General features: G+C 25.6%; 1 protein-coding gene across 2 annotated transcripts; it reads right to left on the reverse strand.

Annotated features, from left to right (window-relative positions):
* Positions 1-578: 578 nt before the first annotated feature.
* On the reverse strand, positions 579-20,670 carry LOC8273694 (protein LIKE COV 2). 2 transcript variants are annotated; one of them, XM_048377127.1, is made up of 9 exons: positions 20,414-20,670; positions 14,050-14,132; positions 7,624-7,749; positions 5,866-5,918; positions 5,674-5,783; positions 4,855-5,022; positions 4,177-4,274; positions 2,557-2,683; positions 579-926 (listed from the first exon to the last, which is right to left on the reverse strand). In XM_048377127.1, exons 2-9 carry the CDS (start codon positions 14,071-14,073, stop codon positions 826-828), a joined length of 807 nt encoding a protein of 268 aa, XP_048233084.1. In that variant the 5' UTR covers positions 14,074-14,132; positions 20,414-20,670; the 3' UTR covers positions 579-825. The 2 variants fall into 2 exon arrangements, with proteins under 2 accessions (XP_048233084.1, XP_048233085.1); XM_048377128.1 differs by lacking the exon at positions 7,624-7,749 and having other exon boundaries at positions 20,414-20,658.
* Between the last annotated feature and the right edge of the window lie 1,627 nt (positions 20,671-22,297).

Consider the following 22,297-nt stretch of genomic DNA (forward strand, 5'->3'; position numbering starts at 1 on the left):
AGAATAAAATTACTATAGAAAAAGAATTCCATCATTATCATAACACTAAAAATATTTATAGTAATAAATTTAAAATATATATATTATTATTATTTGATTAACAAGTTAAATAATTAATATTCACACATGTAAGTATACAATTAGTATTAATTAAAGTTAAAGAATAAAATATAACATTAGAAATTATATTAAAATCATTAGAACTTACATTTAAAAAGTAAAAAATTTAAAAAAAATTAAAATTTATAATTTATTTTCTGCATGTTTTATTTTTATTATTTTACATAATAACCAAAATAGATATTATACTATCTAAATTTGTTATTTAATTATTCAAATTTTAATACTTAGACCTTATTAAATACCATTAAAATTTAATAAATTACTATTAATCTATCATAAAAATCATTTTAAATATAATATATTAGACTCATGGCCTACAGTCTAACTTGTCCAACTAGTGAATGGCACCTTTGACCACTTCGCTCATTAGTCCAATTTTAAAAGCATTGCTGACACTCGTTTTCCTTTCTTGCGTGAAGTGGAAATACAAATAATTCCAAGAATGAAGAGGGCAATACAATAATATGCCATGTTCGATATTAAAGGCCAGTTGCCGTTTCTTGCATGAAGTGGGTATACAAATAATTCCAAGAATGAAGCGGATAATACAATAATATGCCGTGTTCGATGATAAGGCTCGCTGTTATATATATATATATATATACAACCAAACCATTTGAGGCTCCTGTGACACGAATCACTTACCATATTAGCAGTCGGGTTTGAGAGAAACCACTGGGTTACTTGTTATATGCCATTTAACTATACAATCCTGTTCAAAGGAATTCTTTCACTTTGTCGAGCAACCCTTTCCAGAGGAGTAATCATTTGTGGCATTGTCATGCCTCCAGAAACAATTATCTCTGCAATATTACCAACAATGCATGAAATCAAACCTTTCAACAATAAACTCGCCACCTTTTGTCACAGTTTAAAAGCCAAAATGAGGTAAAGCTCCACTAAGAACGCTATATGTGAACTACTGCTATCAAAGAACACCTCATGAACAAGCTCAACGCAAAACTGATCAATGTGTCTACAGCGTAAAATAAACAAGTCCGATAACAAACGTCAAGGTCAGTTCAATAAATAAATGTAGATGAACTCACCTCGATTATGTTTATCAATAGGCTTGTTTGAAGGACGTTTATATTTCTTCAGCAACTCATTTGACATATACTAACCAACTTTAGGTTGTCATAGATTTTTTATAATAAAGTTGCATAATTTTGGTTTTAAGTTTATGATACATTCTAGATCTGCACACTGCTCTTATGCCTAAAATTGAATTAATGAAGTATTATAATAATATATGCATGAATTAATGTATCAATAGAATTAAATTGGAAGTATTTTATCTTTTTCTTCTGACCAGTCTTTAACTTTTGTAAAAATTTGTATTGAGCTATTTGGATGCCCTTATATATAGCATGACATAATAACTTATAAATTACTTATAGGATTAGGAATATATTGTTACAGTATCCATTCCACTTTTTGAAGCTCTGCTTTTTCGCAAACCCACCTTCTTTTACTCGTTCAAATCTTTTTTCTTTAAAATTTTACATTCTGCTCTTTCTTGTTTTATACTCTCAAGATCCCCATCAGAACTCCACCCTCATCACTTTCTTTTTTCCCATCTCCATCTTTTTCTGCAAATTTTTATCTTTCAGCAACTTCTTGTCTATCTAAAGCTTAACCAATTGTTTTATATACTAAAATATACAAGAATATTAAATTAGGCTCAGGTTCACAAGGGGAAAAAAAGACTACAAGAGAAACATGCAGGATATAAGTCCAATATAAGCAATGACAGCTCATCTGTATATCAGTGACCAATCCCTCTTATGCCTACAAGTGTCAACCGTATATTCTTTTACTTGAAAAGATTAACAATAAAAATCCAGTCAGCTAAAGATTTTAGCCTTGTTTAATCCTAAATGACTAGTTGAGCTAAAATGAGCCAGCTTGAACACCAAGGGCCAGGCTCATTTCAAGTTTCAGTCAGTCTATCAACTAACCAACCAAGTCTAAAAGTACCCTAAGCTTGTTGACACCCTATCATGTTGACTGTATCTAATTAATACTATAAATTGGTTACTTTCAAATGAAGGAATTGTATCTAATTGTGAGTCCAATATATGTTCAAGGCAATTTTTGGTCTATGAATAGAATTACTTAAAATTCTTATGCATACCAAGTTTTAGCCTCATTAAGACTGAGGTTAGAAGTACTTGTCTTGCGCAGCAGTATTTCTAACAGCTTTACCATATAAGAAATGCAGTGGGTACTGGTGATAACTTGATTTCACCAATCTTCAGGGAGATGCTTAAATGTGAATTTTGTTCTAAAAATAATATTGACATATCATTCGAACCATAAGCAGCTATTAAACTATGAATATTTTTCCAAAAAAGCAAAAAGAAAAACTATATTATGCTGCTTATTCTACTAGAATGTAGGTAATGACTATTTCAAAAACGCAGAACATACCTATGCCTTCTCGGATTGACAGATTTGGTCTTATGATCTCCTTAGAGTTCACAAGGAATATATCACCAATGTATAGATGGTTTGTTGGGACAAAAACGCTGCATAACTCCTCATCCTCATTCTCCTTCTGCAGTCAACAAAATAAAAGGAAACTAGTAAAATTAACATAACAGAACAATGAATTTAAGTAATCCAAACCATCTGAATTAACATAAATGATATTACAATACAGAATAATCAGTCACCATCCAAAAAGATAACAGTTCATCAGGAAACCACACAGAAGTAATAAAACTTGTTCAAACCAAACAAACATGAAATGGTGCAATTTGGTAGCAACTCGTCAACGCATGATGCGCTGGGAAAAACAATGCTTATACCTGAACACAGTAAGTAAAAACATCATAATAATGACAGGCTACGAAGCTCAAGGATTAAAGCATGCAAGTTAGAGTGAGAGTGAAAAGTATTAAGCTGTTGTTTGTGGAAAAAGCTGGAATGGAGAAAATGAAGAAATAGAAAGTGGAGGATAACATTTTCTCTCGTCTTTGATATAGAACCCTAGGTTCTCTCACCCAAAACATGCAATGCACTAATATTGTTTGTATAAGAGAGAATTTTCTCACTCCGATGTGCATTGGGGGGACAATTAGTGCAAAATTACAATACTGCACTTTTTAAAAGAAAATATTTATTGATGAGGACTTATTTACTTAATAAGAAGGCATGAAACAAGTCTTCAGAAAAGAGAACCTTCAGTTGGTTGCCATTAACTTAAAAAACAAAGAACAGATGTCAAGTAGCAATAGGTGATATAAAAAATTAGAGAAAGACAGAGTTGATATAAGTACACTGTGGTAACACAAAAGTAGCTACTCTATCCAAAAAGGAAAGAAACAAACAAACAACTTTAAAGAAAAATTAGCAGCCTCTTTTTCATAATTATTGATGAGGCTACATGACAAGAAATAGCAGGGTCAAACCAAATTCCATTGAATATGCTCCTTTCTGCATCACACTAAAGTGAAATAGTCGAGTATATTGAGAATAAGATCCATTACTCGTGCTTGACACTACCAAGGCACATTTACATCTTGGCGAAATACAAAACAATGAATAATTTAAAATGAAAAAAAAGAATACAAACATTCTGGAAGTAAACATGACCATCTTTTTATCTTTAGTTTTCTAATTGAACTGGACAGATATCTTGCATGAAAAATCATAGAGGAAATGGCTTTGAATTCTTAAACAATAATAAACATATATAGAAAAAAGGATATACATTTTTCAAACTCGTGCTAATTTATTAGGGTCGTCGTTAATGATGCCCCTTGAAAGCACTTGCAATAAGATGAGAATCATCCTTCAGATACAAAATAAGGTAGTTCACTAAAGTTTCCTTCTGATCTTCTGAAGAAGGAAAATAAACAACAGGTAAATACCTAAACACATTTCTCTTTGTGGAAGAATTAATGAAACCTAATGTTAACATAGAGTAACTTTGGCATACATTAGCAGTAAACCAATATCAGCAGGATTTTAACATCAAAAGAAGTGTTTCATACATAAAACAAATCCTTTGCTAGAGAATATACAGTATAATATCAAAAAAAAAACCTGAAGGATGACTGTTGAAGTGATAAAACCAAATGCATATTCACCAACACGAGGATGACGAATTATTGCAACCTCTTTAAATGCTGTAGTATTCTGGTCTGTGGGAGAGAAATCGATATCAATATCAGTTTCTAGCATCCATATCCAACTTTACCAGCTTAAAAAAAAAAAAAAAAACCATGTCATCAACAACATATGTAACTCTAACTTTAATTAGTTTCCATAAAATTACGATTAAGGTAGTGGCAATTTTTTCAGATGAACCATGTTTTATGAAATTTAAAAAAAAGAAATTAAAAAGAAGGCTTGTGGAACACAAGTATTTGAACAGGAAAATAATCCACCATCCATGGCCACTATCAGTCCTATTTTAAGATTCCAAATTCCATAGAAATAAAAATTAACCAAATTATGTCATCATTCACTATAACAGTACTTCACAACATCCTTAATATTTGGCAGGGAATCTAATTGCATAAAGAAGTGCCAGCACATTTATTTAGAATGCAGGCAGATTGAACAAAACAGAAACAAAAATCAAGAGATTCGGAAAGTTCACAAAAATAAAAATATGTTAAATCCACTGGCTCATAGTAACACCAACGAAAAACGGAACACTGCGTTTCCAGATAACTCTGCATTTCCAGATCCCTTTCATAATAAAGAAATGTTTAATACCTGGAGCAATCGCAGCACTAATTTGCTTGGACGCTGAATATAAGTGCTTAACAAACGGCATTCGCTTTATGAACCATTCTCCAAGCCAGAAAACATTAGAGCCTATCCACGACGAAACAAAAACACCAACAAAGAATACAAACACCAAAGATGTCACAAATCCGAGTCCTGCATGATGGGCCAAGTGTTTCTCAGAGACAAAATACGTATTATGTAAAAGAAGACCATGTATAATCATCTAAAATCCACATATTTCCAAATAAAAATCTCAAAGACACAGTTTTTGTGATGCTACAGACTTGCACAGCACTAAAGATTATTATTTCAAAATAGATTAATCATCAAATTTAATATGTAGGCATACAGCAAATAAGCATGCATGAGAATTCTAAGGGTAATGGAAAAGGAAGCTAATGGAAATGCAGAGAATGGAATAGAATACAACGAAAAGTTAGTAAACTTTACTTTTTTTGTTAGTTAAAGAAAATAGAAAACTAATGGGTGTAAACTGTTGAGATTCTTTATACTGCATCCTTTAACCCCAAAGATGGGGGTTAAGAAAATGAGTAATAGCAGGTTAATGGATGCAAATGTTTAAATCCATTACCCTCCACTGCCCTCTATAATAAGTTCCTAAACAAGATTAGACAACTAAACCCTAGTTATATTTTATCCTTTAAGCACCTTTGTCAAACTCCCATATATAGTGTGTAGAAGTATGTAGTTTAGGACAAAAAATGTGTGCTTTTAAAATTGAGGCAATGTAGAAGAGATTGTGGTGTAATCTAATAGCAGAATATTTGGGGAAAAAAAACTTACCAAATATGTCAATGCCAAGCCGTTCATATATTGGACTAAAGAAACCATCAACAAACTGAATAAGCCACCATGTAATGAAGAATGTCACGGCAATGGGGAAAAGTACAACACTGTGATTCAAAAACCAATAGAGTGTTAGGCTTGAAAGATCATGATGTTTAGAACATTTCAAGTAATAGTTACACTTCTTACCATCCAGTCATGAACTTCTTTGACACCCAACTTTGGAGTATGAAACAGCAAGCCTGAACAATATGAATGAAACAAGAAGATTATCCATGAAACTTTCCACAGACATCTTTTATGTGGACACAGAATTTTGAAGATTCGAGGACTTAAGCTTGAATATTTCAATACACATAAAGTACCAAGAAGCTAGATGTAAGCTAATGTCATCTTTAGCTTGTGCATGCAACTTGCTGAATAGTTATTATGTACTAGTTGCCTCTAAGTCTTAAGCCTATCCAGTGTAAGGCGAGTTCCGGCCTGGGCAAGCTAGATTATGGAACTGATCTGACCGAACTGGGTCTAATGGAACAAAATCTCAATCTCAATAAGGAATTGGAATCTGGAAGGGCCGGCAAGAATCAATATGATAGCGAAGGGCACGAACGTTCTAACAAGAGAAGGTCTTTCTCTCTTGTTCAACTTGAATAAAGGTCAATATCCATATGTAAGTGAAACAAAGTTTTGACCAGGAGCACCATTGCCACAAAATAATGTAGTTGCTTCAACAATCCTCGAGGCAGACACCATTAGAGTCTGTTCGGCATTGTGTTTTAAACTGATTTTCAGAAAAGCACCAGTTTAGATGCTTTTACAAAGTGCTGATAGAAAATGCATTTCAGAATTGGAACTTTTATGGCCATAAACTTCTCAGTGCTTCTCTTCTAATTTCTTTTAAGCGAATGATTAGTCACTAATTGTAACATAGTTTAAAAAAACACAAATCAATTCTCCAGCCTCCAGCCTTTCATTGTATAGAGTAGCAACTGATTAGACAAAACATTTACGTAAACTGTTTGTACTAAAAATTGTAAACATTTTTCAATTCTACTATCAATCTTATAAGAATAAGATAAGAACTTCTTTGAATTATTGGATTTTTGGATTTTTTTTCATCAATATATTGAGATTCTTAAAGCATCAACTATTTTACAATTTCAGGTCACTAATAGATCATCTAATCCCGTCAGGTTTAAATCTATACAACAGTTTCACTTTGGAGTCTTCATTTTTGAGCAATAACTTCAATATTATTTACGCTACTTTAACGTGATCACACAGCAACACTTTTATCAAACTTCAGAATTTCTGTAAAGCTCCAACTTGTGCATGTTTAGTATAATTTCTAATAGTAGAAAGCATTAGTTTCTATTACAGAACTTTGTTCAACTTCAAATAAGACCATTATTGTAAATAATATCCAAAATAATTCAGCAATACCTCCACAAATTCTGTTTTTGATATCTCAAAGAAAAGAGCATTACTATTAGTAAGGAAAATGTGATATCTCTGTTCATAAAATTAACTTCAACCATCTATATGCCTCATTGTCTAATACACTCTTTTCTCTTTTTAAAAAAAGAATCGATCTCTAATTATTCCTTGCATTGTCTAACACTCAAGACCACCAAAACTGTAGAATTTATTTCACAGTTACTATTTTGCACATTTTAATTCTTTACGTACTGCTCAAGTATTCCTCTAAATTCCTAATTCTCAAAGAGTCCTGTAGCTAATTAGTGTTTAAGCCCTAGTTTTCACACTGAATCACAAAATATAATATATTTTTAAAATTAAAAAAGAAAAAAGAATGGTGATATAATTTACAGATCCATGAACTGCTAAATCTAATCTAAAATATAATTCTAGTCATTTTAAATAAAAATATCAAAACCAAAATTTAGAAAAAGAAAAAGGAAAGGAAGTGGAGAATGGAAAGCGGACCTCGCGAGTGGAGGAATTAGAAGAGGAAGGAGGAGACTTGGCAGGATCCTCAGGATCCTCGCAGACATTTTCGGGGCGGCTAAGTGGAATGGAGGTTGATTCGTCTTTCTCTTCCGCCATTTTTATCTTCAGTTAGTTACAGACTTACAGTAAGCAAGTAAAGAGGAATTTGAAATTTTGAGGGAGAATTTGGTTTGGGTTTCACAGAAAAGGAAGCCGGGTCAAGAGGGAAAGTACACAAAAAGAATAAAATAAAAATAATAATTATAAATTGCAAGGTAAGGCAGGTAGGTGGTGAAATAGATTAGACTTTGTTATACAGTGTCTGGATTTTTATTAAATTTATTATAAATACTTAATATGTAAGCGAAGATTTTCTTTTTTTTCCCCTCTCATGCTCTAAGCAATTCCACGTGTCCCTATTACTATTGGTTTGATCTTATTCATTTATTTATTTATTCATCCATAGAAACCTTGGGAAATGTCATTTTGATTGAGGTCTAGGATCAGTAGTTGTTTTGATGAGAATTTTAAATAGTTTTAAAGTTCTGAGATAAATAGAAGTTTAAATTTTTTAATTTTCAAATATTTAAGTTTGTTGTTATTGTTACTTTATTTGAGATTAGGTTTTTTTTAAAACAATTTAAAAATTCTATGTTATTTATATATTAAAATTTTAAGTTTTAAATTTTAAAATTAAAATGATATATTCAATTAAGACTTTTGAAGATATTTTTAAAAGTAATTTATTTTTAGAAAAGCTTATGAATTTTTGATAACTTTTATAGAGTTCATAAATTTATAAACAATTTTTATAAATTTTAATTTAGAGATTTTTATAAATGTTAATAAATTTTTATTATTTTTTATTATTTTTTATGGATTATTATTTCTCTACTGATCAATTATTTAAAAATTAAAAAAAATAATCATTATGTTTTCTTTTTCTTTTTTTATTTTTTCTTTACGTTTACTTCAAGCATAATTTCAACGTTATTTGCAACATAAATAATGAATTTCATTTAATTGTTGTGTTAAATATAAATCCACTAACATATCTACTTCACCACATGAATAATAATTATATTTAAAAAGAAATTGTCATAGCACCATTGATATCAAGTTAAACCACTAAATTCATGTCATATTGTTATATTTTGTGTATTACTTATTTGATAAATGCCTAAACCAATAAATATTATCCCTTGCCAATAGAAACAATTATACTTACAAATGATCATCTTAACAAAATAAAAAAAGTCTTATGATAGAGTTGTTTATTCAAAATAATTCTTAGAAAATCATTAGACTTTTTACTTAAAGTTCATATTTTTATTAGAGTCCCTCCTAAAATTAAATTAAAATATTTAACTTTATTTTTTATAATTATGAGTTCAAAAAAATATTATTAGTAAATATTTGTTAGCTTTTGATTTTCAGCCAATCTTTTTTTTTTTTCAAAATTGAGAATATAGTGAATAAGAATGGTAACAGTGATGCAGGAGGAGAATTTCAAAAAAAAATGTCTATTAAAATTTTGATGGAAAATATAAGAAAATTATTGAAATTTTGTATTTGTACACTATATCAGAAGTCGTTAAAAGTAATTAAAAAGCTATAATTTATAAAAATCGATAACTTTTTGAATACTAATTTATTTGTATGAACTTTAAAATTTGTAATTGAATACCTCTAATTTTTATGTACTTTCTAAAAAATTTTAAAGCAGCATTTGGTTAAATTTTTGAGAAAAATACATGTGAGAGAAAGTAAAATGGAAATGATAAAGTTGAAGGAGGTATTTTGGTGCTCTCGAATACATTGACAAACTAATGTGAAATTCATTTGAAAATTCTACCTACTTTGTTAGAATTTAGTTTAGCTATAACCAATTCCATACACATTTGAATATGTGGAATTATAAATTTTACTTCACTTCATTCAAAGCACATAATTTTGGATTTACAAATGAATTATATAGATTTTATAGATTTCAACCAAATACTATGTAAAAATCGATATTTAATACCACATAACTTTTACAAAATTTTTTGAAGTTGTTACTGAATACAGTCTGACTTCTTAATTCTATTAAAGTCTTTAATTCTCTTACTCTAATACACTCCCCTTACATATTCTTGGATGTGATTAAATCCGGTGTTAGTATTCAAGGATTTTAACCTTTGATTTGAAATCAACGGCTTACCATTTATTAAACATGGTATTTATTTATTCGACAATAAAATCTCAAACATATATAATGAAATTAAATAACTAAAATCTTATAAAAATAGTTCATTACTTTTACTCAAATATTAAAGAATTTTAACTTTTACTTATAAGTCACCTAGAATTTAAAAAATTTATCTCTAAGATGAAATTGTTAAAAAAATCATCTTTATTATTTTTTAGGCTTTTTTATAAACTTTTCTTACCTTGAATTATTTAAAAAAACAATTAACTTTTATAAAATTCTCGTGCCTTGAGATTTTAATTTTACTTTTTTTTTATCAAAAAAGTACCTTTAGCAGAAAATATTTTCCAAAGAATTTCTTATTTTTGTATGTTTAGCTGTTTAGATAGATTGATCGATGATAAAAAAAAAAATTTAATTTTAATTTTAAAATTAAGTTTTTCTTAAGAAAAATGTATAAAAAAAAAATCATTTTCTAAATTTGTAAAGTTTGCATAAGAACTACAACTAATTAAATAACGTCAATTAATATATCAACTACTGATAACCATCAGTTGCTAAGTGGTCACCAAAAAAATTTTAAAACAAAAAATTAGTTTAACCACATGTTGCTATATAGAATTGCTAATGATATATTTGGTTAGAATCCATAACCATATAGAATTACTAATGATATGTTTGGTTAAAATCTATAAAAAATTCATTTCATTTGAGGAAAAGACAAAAGACATAAAATAAAATAGAAATGACAAAGTTGAAAGTGATATTTTAGTATTATGGAATGTATTGACTTACTAATATAAAATTTATTTAAAAACTCTATCTAATTTATTAGAATTTAGTTTAACTATAATCAATTTCACACAAATTTGATAGAATTTATTTAAAAACTCTATCTAATTTATTAGAATTTAATTTAACTATAATCAATTTCACACAAATTTGATTATGTAGAATACTAAATTAACTAAGTATATAAATTTTAAATTCGCAAATAAATTCCATAAATTTTATGAATTTCAATCAAACATCGTGTAAAATATGACATTTGTTAGTTTCTTATAAATACTAATATATAAAAATCATTCTTTTCTCTTGTAATCTATAATTGTAATAATAACAATTTTAAATTTTAAATTTTTACATATGCGTTTGTTATTATTTTAATTAATTAATTAATTTATTCTTTTCATGTTATATATATATATATTATTTGATATTTTAAGATTTTATTTTTTTTCCATATTTACTAATTTGAGTTGCATTAATGAATTTTATTTTTTTGTTCATTTATGCTTTTACTCATTTCAATCTATCTATACTTTTTATTTTTTTTCAATAATTTGTTTTTTTATTTATTAATTGTAGAAAGGCCTAAGTGTTATATAATTATATAATTTTTATAATTTATACCTACAAGCAGCCTTGAAGAACAAAATGAAAATTTTATTTTAACAAAAAGACATTGAAACCATTTAAGTTTTTCTTAAATAGATTCAACTTTTTCTCTCTTTATGCTTCTATACTTCAATTCTATTTTTATTTTTATTTTATTTTTTAATTAGTAATAAATATAGAATTTAAGTATGATTTTTTATTTTTTTTTTACATTTCATAAATTCTAACATCATTTATATTAGTTTTCAACACTCATATCAATAATTTATAAATTAGATAAATGAAATCAAATTGGTCAAAAGGAACTAAAACCACTTCAAAACCAACACTAGTTCAAAATCGGTTTCAACTCAGTTGAAGCGAGAACTATCTAATCCACTTCCAACTTGTAAAAGTTAATCTGTCTTAATTAATTTTTTATTTTTAAATATTTGATTGGAACATGCTAGAATAATTATTATATTTATATTTGATATACAAATTAATATCAATATATATACTCTATTAACTATTCAGTTTATGTTATAACTTATAATAATTTAAATAAAAATGATTAATATAATAGTATATAAGGTATATTAAATTTGGCATAAGATATAAATATAAAAACATTTCATAAATATAATTTAATTTAATTTATTAATAGAATAATTAAACGAAGTATTGTATTCCAACATAAAACAACTTAATTATAAATCTTAATTATTTTATAATCCTTTGTTTCAAATTATTTTTTATAATTCCAAATTTTGGTTAATTTTTTAAGATTTTTATTTTTATAATATAATAATTATCTTACTAATTAAAAAAAATTCTCTTTACTTGTCACATTTGTATTCATATATACCATTCGTCTTTCTTTTCATTCTTACATATATTTCATTGAAATTGTTTTAACAGAGTTTAATTATTTGAAAGGACTTTGTTAATATAACTAATTTTTATATTAATAAATAAAATATTTTTTATTAGAAAATAATTTCTAAATTAGATCTTTTATGCAATTTAATAAATCTATATATATATATATATATATATATATATATATATATATAAGAGAGCAATGCTTTAATTTTTTTTCTATCCTATATGGCAATGTCATATAATTTCTAAACTATTTTCTTTTAACTTTTAGAGAATTAATCTATTCTAACATGTTTTTCTACTATTTTAAAGAATATTATGTTACAACTTCCAACATTTTAATTATGATATTTAATTCTTTCATATTCATATACCTTTTGGATTCTTAATTGTAACTTTCACTTAAAACAATTTCCTTTTTCAAATATTATATTACAATAAACACACCTTAATTATAAATGTTTGAATATTTAATAGTCCTTTTTTTCTCCAAATTCTTTTCTATATTTTTAATTTTTGATTGGATTTTTTAATATTTTCTATCCTCATAATTGAATAATTAGCTTATCAATTAAAAAATTATTCTTCTTAATTATAATATTTATATTTATTTATACATTTTATCTCTCATTGCATTTTATCTTAAATATATTCCGACGAGATTATTTTAATATAGTTCAATTTCAAGTTAAGAATTTAGTTAATTAAAAATTAATTTTTAGATTAGATTTTTATAATTTAATAAATTAAAAAAATAACATAAAATATTTTATTTTTTTATATGTAAAGTAAGAAAAATATTACCAAATTATATACTTAAAATATATAAATACTAAATCAACAAAAAATATTAAAAAATAAATGAAATAATCTAATATTAAATCAAGTTATAATATAATAATTTAGTTTCATTTGATTTGTATTATTAAAATATTTAGTTTATTTAATTTCATGAGATAATTCTATTTATTTAATTTCATATAGATGTTATGAATATAGAAAAATATTAAATCATGTAAAAAGAGAGAATAAACTTTTATTAATGTATGAATTTATTGTCATCAAAATTAATAAGTACTTAAAAAATTTAAAAAGCTATAATATATATATAGTTAGTTAGTTAGTTAATTAATTTTTTTAATATTTTTGCTAAATCTTTGTAGTATGATATTATTAATTTTAATTTTAGTGATTTTATAGCTTTTATTGACATTAAAATTAAATCGCCCATAGAGCATTATCTAGTTAAAAATTAATTCATACAACTTAATTATAATTAATCCTGTTATTAATAAAATAGCTAAAATTTGTCATCACATGCCACCTTTAAGAGCTAAACTGGCACTAAAAAAAGCTTAAGGCTTTTTGGAATCCATAACTCTGCAACTTTCTAACAATATCCTAAAAGCAATAAAAAAATATTACTTTTACTGTATACATCTTTTTTAAACAAAATATTATTTTTTTCTAATCTGTTAAATTTATAATGTAGTTATTTTTTAGTTATTTTCGGTTATTTTACCAAAAAACACCTAAAAAAATAAAAAATCAACCGAACCGTAAATTTTAAAAAATTAAAATACTGTATTTTGATATTTTAACACAGTAAAAATAAGAAAAATACCGTAAATTAATTAAAAGAGTATAGAAAGAATATGGGTATTTACAATATTTTCCTAAAATTTTCACTTTTCTTTTCTCTCTCAGGTTCATTTTGTGAATAACTCTTTTTCCTACGAAAAAATCTAAGCTTAAACTCAGGTGGGCAAGTGATGGATGCATATACAAGTTCTCTATTGTTTTTCACTTCCATGTCAATCTCCAATTTTATACATAATGGTAATGTAGAGACAACCCATGCACTCTATTGTTAGGTAAACAATTTATAAAAGGCAAGCATTTAAACCGTATGTAGAATGTGTAAAACTTACTAACCAATTCCAGATGCATGATCATATTTTGAAACTAACCTTCAATATATTTACACATAGCATTGTCCACAATAGAGCTCAAGACTTCATATTTGTCTCGCCTAATGCTTTACTCTCAAAACCTGAAAATGTAAACAATTATAAGCTTTGGGGTGAGTGTGTTCCATACCCGATGAATGCCAAGTATTTCTCGAATTTCTTATTTTAAAAAATTTGCAAGCATCATATGATTTTGTATTTTAAATATACGATCACATCTCAAATAACAATACACAAACAAGGTAATATATGTCGACTTTCTCTCTCACTCTAAAATTCTAAGAGCATCCCCAACAAGCTCTTAAGTCATATTCATTCTCTATTATAGAGAATATAGCAAAAATTAAGCTTTTAGGAGACTCCCTAAATCAGCCTCCTTACTTAAAATGACTTAAGAGCTACATTCTTTCTTATGAGAAAATGGCTCTATAAGTATATTATAATATCTCAACAATACTTTATACTTTACTTTATAATTAACTTTTTATTGATAAAGTAAAAAGACTAAAAAACGAGTAAGAAGAGATAATGTGAATCGTAAGTTATAAATTGATTTTATATCATGTGAATTTATATATATATAAATTATATCCTAAAAGTTAGAAAACAATCATAAATTTTCTTTTATAAATGTACAATAAAAAGTATATGTTAAATATATATTTAGTATTTTTTAACCAAAATTAAATTTTGTTTAATATATTTTAATTTCAAGATTCTTCTTTTTCAGTAGCTAAGGATATAATATTAGTGTTTATTCGATGTAATGAAATATATTGAACTTATTTTAATATATGTTATTTATATATAATATACTTACTTCGTTTATATCTTTAAAATAATACAAAAAAAAAGTTACAGTAAATAGTATATAGTTTATATATTTTATATATATTTGGTATATAACTGGTATATAATTTATTTTACATATGTGCCAATTATATTTTAATTTATTTTACATGTGTAGTAAAATATATAAGTTAAGTATATATCTACAAATGTATAATATATATTAGCATTTCATTGTATGGTTAGTATATATTTAATATATTTTGATATCTAGTTAGTATATATTTAATATTTATGAATCTAATTGATATATAATTAGTTTATCTTTGTACATGAAGTCCGAAATTCTTATATTTTCTTACTATTTTATTTTATAAATTATAACTCTTAACTCCTCTATTAAAAATAATGAATATCCCAAGGAAAATCTCGAATTGGATCCCAAATTTTATTTCGATTATAAATATGAAAAAGTCACTTAATAATGTGATTGGGATAAGAAAGCGCTCTTAGTTCAATTCGGTAGAACGTGGGTCTCCAAAACCCTTCGCTCAATGAGAAAATGGGTCAGATTCTACAGGATCAAACCTATGCGACTTAAAGAATGACGGTATAAATATAAATATTTTTGGTAGATAATAATAATAATAATAATAATGATAATAATAATAGAATAATTTAAATTTCAATGGGTCAAGATGATTAAATTAAATAAATAATGAATTTAATTTAATATTTAACATTAATAATAATAGTAATAACAATAAAAATAACAACAACAACAACAACAACAACAATAATAATAATAATAATAATAATAATAATAATAATAATAATAAGTAATAGAGTTAATTTAATATTTAAAATGAGTGATGAGTGTGATTAAAAAAATTAATTAGTGAGTAAGTAAAGTTGGTATTATAAGGAAGGATCTAAAAGTATTGTGATGAAAGAGTTATTAGTAAAAAATATTTATGGAAAACTATACAAAATTTAATAAAAAAATTAAAAAATCAAGTGATTATTTGTTAAAAAATCCTACCTCCTTTTTATTGGTTGAAGGAAAAAAAAAGAACAAAGTGGCAAAAGTCAGTAAAAATGATATGAAAAAATCAAAATTAGTATAAATAAAATATTATATAAATAGAAAAAAGTATAATAAAAATAATATTCTTTTTCAAAAATAATATTTTATGTAATAATTTTCTCTTTTTTCTATTGACCAAAAAATGATAACATAGGTCCATGGAAAATACATCTTAGGCCAATTAATCCCTCATCCAAACTTTCAAAAAAAATCACTCCACTTTCACACTTAGCCTTTCATTTAGGCAAACAGACACGCCACTAAACTTTCACTCACATGCCTAATATTTAAAGCGTCTCATTTAGGCCTTTAATGTTTGAAAAATAGTTCAATTAAATCTCTCCGACTAACTCCATTAAGTTGCCGTTAGCTAAAGGGGTTTAATTGAACTGTCTTTCAAACATTAAAAACCAAGTGAAACAGTTTAAACATTAAGCATATAATTAAGATTTCGGCAAAAATACAGGAGCCTATTTGTACCTTTTATCTACTTATTTTTTAAATTAATAAATATATGTATGTATATATATGTTAAACTAGTAATTATATATAAAAAGATAAGAGTAGTCTTCCAATATTATATCTTAAATGCATATAGGAGGGAGTATTCGGCTCCCAATTAGCATATGCTCATATGCTATGATAATACAGGATTTTTCAAGCATAGTCAACTCATAATGCACACTCAAATCTAATGTCATATAAGAGTGCATAAGCATTGATTAACAATGCATGAGAATGTTAATAATCAAGAATTCAAAAGGTTAGATTATATTTTCGCGTGCTTAATTACCATTTTCAACTTGTTGAAGCTTCTATTGTACGACTCTAGAATTTACTGCCAAAACCACAAATCACAATTCCGAACTCAATTCGCACCTATTCGGCCACAATTACGTCACACATATTAAACACAATCCTAACCAAGACTTTTAAGCTTAGTTCTAATCCAATTGTGGCCTAACCCAATTATGTTGTTGCTCCCACTTAATTTCACTTTGTGTTACACTTAACATAGCTCAGTTTAATGTATAAACACCACATTATATGCTATTAAGAAGATGGACAAGGATAATATTATAAAAGGTATAATTACCAATTAAATTTTAAAATTTACATTTTTTAACGATTTTATTCAATTATTTTAAAATTTTAAATAAATAATCATATTTTTAATTTGTTTTCAGATATATTTTCTGATAATAATTTTTAAAATTTCACAATAAAAATAATAATATAGGAAGTCGGTTATATTTATCAAAAGAATAAGAGAAATTCCAGTTACTTTATTTTAAAACAAAATAACCATACTCTGTTTTAAGATCGAAGTCATACGTGGTCCCTTGAACTTTCTAAGAATAGTCACTTTGCCACTTGAACTTTTATTTGATCATTATAACCACCTAAACTAGTTTTTTTAGATTACATAAATCATATTTTGTTGACTCGTATATGGGTGTGTATCCACACAAATAAAGGCAAATGGAAGTAAATTAGCAAGATATAAATACTCAAAGTGCCCCTTGAGCTTTCTGAGAATAATTATTTGGCCACTTGAATTTTTGTTTGGTCCTTATAGCCACCTGAGCTAGTTCTTTTGGACCATATAAATATTTTTTTGTTCTTTTTAAAAATGCTTGTAAAACGAGCACTCTAATATAAAATTGACTTGTACTAGTGTTAAAAGAATACTAGAAAATAAACTAGAAAGCAAAACAATACTTTTTAAAATTTTAAATCCCTAAATTTAAACGTGGCTCTCATCTTCAATAAATGTACATTTTTTTTTGTAATAATTATAAATTTTAGTTGTCATTTTGAATATAACCACTCTCCAAATTACAGTATTTCTTTAAGAAATTACATCAAACATAATATATGAATCATATAATCGTGTCTACATTTAAATACATGTCAATCAAAGCTGATGGCATAAAGAGGTATGAGATTTATGATTCTAAAAGAACTAGTTCATAATATAGCTATATGAACTAGGTAAAAGTTCAAGTGGCTAAGTGACTATTCTCAAAAAGTTCAAAGGATCAGGTATGCATTCGGTTGTATTCTTTTAGCACTTGTACGAGTCAATTTCATGTCAGAGCATTTGTCTTACATGCTTTCCTAATAACTGCAAGATAGATTTATATGGTCTAAAAGAACTAGTTCAGATTGCTATAAAGACCAAACAAACATTCCAGCGGCCAAGTAACTATTCTCAAAAAATTCAAGAGGCTATATACGCATTCGGTGTTATTTTAAACAACTAATAACATTATAACATATATTTTTGTTTATATAATTAAAAAAATTTAATTTTAATTACCTATAATTACAGGTTACCAATTATAATAAAATTTATTAAAATAACATAAAATAGTTTTAAAAATCCATGCAATATTAAGATTTATAAAAAAATTAGTACAATTTGCATAAAAAGTATGAAGAAATTTATCATTTTTCGTAATTTAATAATAAATTTCGCAATTATATTTTTTATGAATTTATCAAATTTTTCATAAATTATTAAATTTTATAAAAATAAATATTTTTTCATAATATCACTCATTATTTCACAAAGAGTAATACTTAAGAAAAGTTAATACAAAAAATAAGAAGAACATTATTAATTATTGTAATCTAGCAATAAAATGAAAATTTTAATATTTTTTGTAAATTTACAATTTTTTCATAAATCATTAAATTTTACAAAAATAATCATTTTTTAATATCATTCATTTTTTCGCAAGTGATAATAGTTACAAAAAATTAGTATAATTTAAAATAAAATATAAATAAGTTTATCATTTTTATAATTTAGTAATAAATTTGATGATTACGAAAAGTTAAATATTTTTTTGTAATTTACCAATATTATAAGTCATTAAATTTTACAAAAATAATAATTTTTTTTGTAATATCATTCGTTTTTTTGGCAACCAATGACACTTACATAAAAACTAGTATAACTTATGAAAAATATGAAAGAGATTATTATTTTTATAATTTAACAATAAATTTCATGATTATGAAAAAAATTAATATTTTTAGTAAATTTGCCAATTCTTTTGTAAATCATCAATTTTTACAAAAGTAATGTTTTTGTAATGTTATTTATTTTTCATAAATAATTTTTGAAAAATTAATATAATTTGTAAAAAAAAGCAACGAATTGTTGTTTTTTTATAAATTATTAGTTAGTTTCGTGTTTATAAAAAAAATTAAAAAGTTCAATAACTTACCAATCATCTATAGATATAAATTCTAATAGATAAGTTTTAAACTAAAGAAAATCAACATTATTTAAAACAAAATTATCTTACTTCGTTTAAACAAAATAATAGTAAAAACCACCGAAGAATTTTTATGACACAATTAATAAGTCACTTCATTTTTAATTAGACCTTGCTCTAGCTTTTTTTAGAAGTAATTACTTCCTTAGTACTTATTACCTGCTAATGTATTCATAATAATTGTGAATTAAATAAAAATAATTTATCTTAGACTTAATAATATAACTATTAAAAACTTCATACATGCATATCTTTCACACATTTTTAAAAATATCTAAATGCATTTAACGCAACAAATTTTTTATTTTTTATTGATTCATTAATTTTTTTTGTAGTAATTAAAATTAACTTGTCATGTCATTTTCTTTATTATAAAAATAAAAAACTGTTATAAAAAATACTTCTAAAAATAAATTGAAAGCATTTATTTTAAAATTTTAAAATAATTAAATAAAATTATTAAGAAATATAAAACTCAAAATTTAATTAGTAATTAGTAATTAGACGTTATATAAATTAGCACTAAACTTTACATTTAGCTTTATTTTGATCACAAAATTTTTATTTTATTTCAACCGTTCAACTTCAATTTTGATTACAATTTAATTATTTTACTAATAAAAAATTTACACATTTTTTTTAAAATTTTTTTAATTACTCTTTTCTTAAATTAAAATTTTATAAGTAAAATCAAACTAAACCGTAACCCTGTATCATTCCAAAGGATTGTACACATAAATTCAAAGCTGCTCATTCAAACACAACCAAAAGCTAGACCACAGTCTCTTAATCTTTTCAAGATCATGCTTCCTATTTGTAAGTTTATAACTTGCCTCAAATTCAACTTCCAGATTTAATTATTAAACCGTCCAATAAACGCACGAAAAGATTCACAAAATTCTGGAATACATAATATGTAAATAAAAAGAAAAAGAAATTCAAAGACAGAATTTTAAGTTGTTCTTAAAATTCAAACTTTTAATTAAGGCTTTGCATGCAACAATACTAATCTCAAAATCTCAATCGAAACCACCAGAAAATGCAAATCAAGAAATACAAGAATTGAATTGAAGTTATCAAGAGTTTCAGGTTCAGCCCAATCCTTCAACTCTCCCCCTATCATGAAATCTTTTCCATCATCAAGCTCAGGAAAAGTAAATATATAAGAAAAAAAAACAAAGGATAATCATTAACTTACAAGTTACAGAAGATTAAACCCAGGCTTAAAGATGTCCACAGCGAAAGAACCCTAAAATTGAAGCATAATCTCTCTTTCTTCCTCCGTTGGGAAGGAGAAACTAATCCGCATGCACTTCTTTTTTATTCAATCTCAAGTTCTCATTGAAATGGATATTTGGCGTTTGGATTTTCAAATTGAGAGAAAGGAGAGGTTTTTTATTTTTATTTTTTTCTTTTTTGTTTTCTCTTTTAAGGCACCTGTCCTTTTCTTTTTATTTTATTTATTTATTATTTTACTAGACCACTAAGCACGTTGACAACATGCAACCTGCCATATGTTCCTCGTATCTCAAAATTATGAATTTGATTCGATCCCTTTTTTTTTTTTGGTTTCAATATACTTCTCTACCCCAAAAGTTATTTTATAAATTGCAGTCAATTTTATGAAAATTTATATAGCTCTCCGAAACTTTATGAAATTTCTAGAAAATTATATAAATAAAAATTTATTAAAAAAATGGTGTACTATAAATGTTTTTCTATAAACTATATTTATATTTTTACCAAATATCTCAAGATAATTCTATAAATGCATGAAATTGTTGCCATATCTTTTTATATCTATTAACCTAATGGTTTAATTAGTTGACTAAATTTAGTCATATAACATTCAATTATCTTAATAAAATTTGGCAGTACTTTTACAAAATACAAAATCTTTAATAAATTATTATGAATTAAAGTATCAATTTATCTCTTGAACTCGTAAGCGAGGTCCAATTAATTTTAAGTTAATTTTCTTTTACCAATTTATTTAATTTCAAACGGGAATGAGATATTAATAAAATAATAAAAGATTTAAATAAATAAATTTTTAACAATAAAAAATATTTAAATATCAAAAGAATTCCCTTTTATTTTTTTCTCAGCAACGTCTTCTTCTCCTCAAAATTCATAAAAAGAAAAGAAAAACTAAACCCCAAATTCCATATTATCACCATCTTCCTTACACCTTAAGATTCATTCTCTAGCAACACTATAACCATCATTGATTTTAATTTGGAAGTACAAATAGTTGATATGCATATCTTTTCTGGTAAGTTTAAGGAGAAAGGGTGCTAGAATCACAACTTTTTATCGATTCTTAGATAGGTTCGATTGATATTAGATAGGTTCGATTGATAAAAAAACTAAGTGATGGGATTTTAATATGCTTTTTTCGTTGTGATTCATAAACAAATTGAAGCTGGAACAACAGGTTGTCACAATCTCCTAATACTTACCATTTCGAATAAGTCTTAGAATCCAAATAGTTTGAGTATTTGATATGATTTGCTGTTATTATTTTTTTTGGTAGAATGATGTAAACCTTCCAAGGAAGAGAATGATACATGCCAAGATCAATACTTATAAGGTTTGCCAAAAGATATTTGCGGAACTATCACTCTTATTTATAAAGAAATAAGATCAATAGCTATAATGGGATGAACTTAATTAATCCTAGAAACTAACAAGTTAATAGAATTAAATTAAGGTAGAAGTGAAATCAAAACCTAAACAATAAGCTTTAATCTTAAGAACGCTTAAAGAAACTCTTTAAGCAAAAATAAGATTTTCTATTCAATCAAAAATATTTATATTTCGAATTACATAGCTCTATTTATAGAGTTTAAAACATAATAATCCTAATCCTAGAATGACTAGGATATGTGGCCAAGATTCCTAAATAAATAAAACTTGAAGTAGAAGAAAAGAAAACTCCTATTTTAACTTGGACTTGTTAAAAGAAAACTCCTAGTTTGACTTGGATTTTGATTTTGAATATTCAACCTTGGACTTGGGTTTTATGTTTGGGCTTGAATTCAACATAAATCAGAGTTGATCTTCATGTCTTTACGTTGGG

Source organism: Ricinus communis, chromosome 7, assembly GCF_019578655.1.
Source record: "Ricinus communis isolate WT05 ecotype wild-type chromosome 7, ASM1957865v1, whole genome shotgun sequence".
Lineage (NCBI taxonomy): Eukaryota > Viridiplantae > Streptophyta > Magnoliopsida > Malpighiales > Euphorbiaceae > Ricinus > Ricinus communis.

Coding starts and splice junctions, on each gene's coding strand:
- LOC8273694 (XM_048377127.1), bottom strand. CDS start 14,073: ATGCTATGTGTAAATATATTGAAG. Junction 7,750..14,049: donor TATGTGTAAATATATTGAAG/GTTAGTTTCAAA, acceptor AACTAACTGAAG/ATAAAAATGGCGGAAGAGAA. Junction 927..2,556: donor GTCAATCCGAGAAGGCATAG/GTATGTTCTGCG, acceptor GTAATATTGCAG/AGATAATTGTTTCTGGAGGC.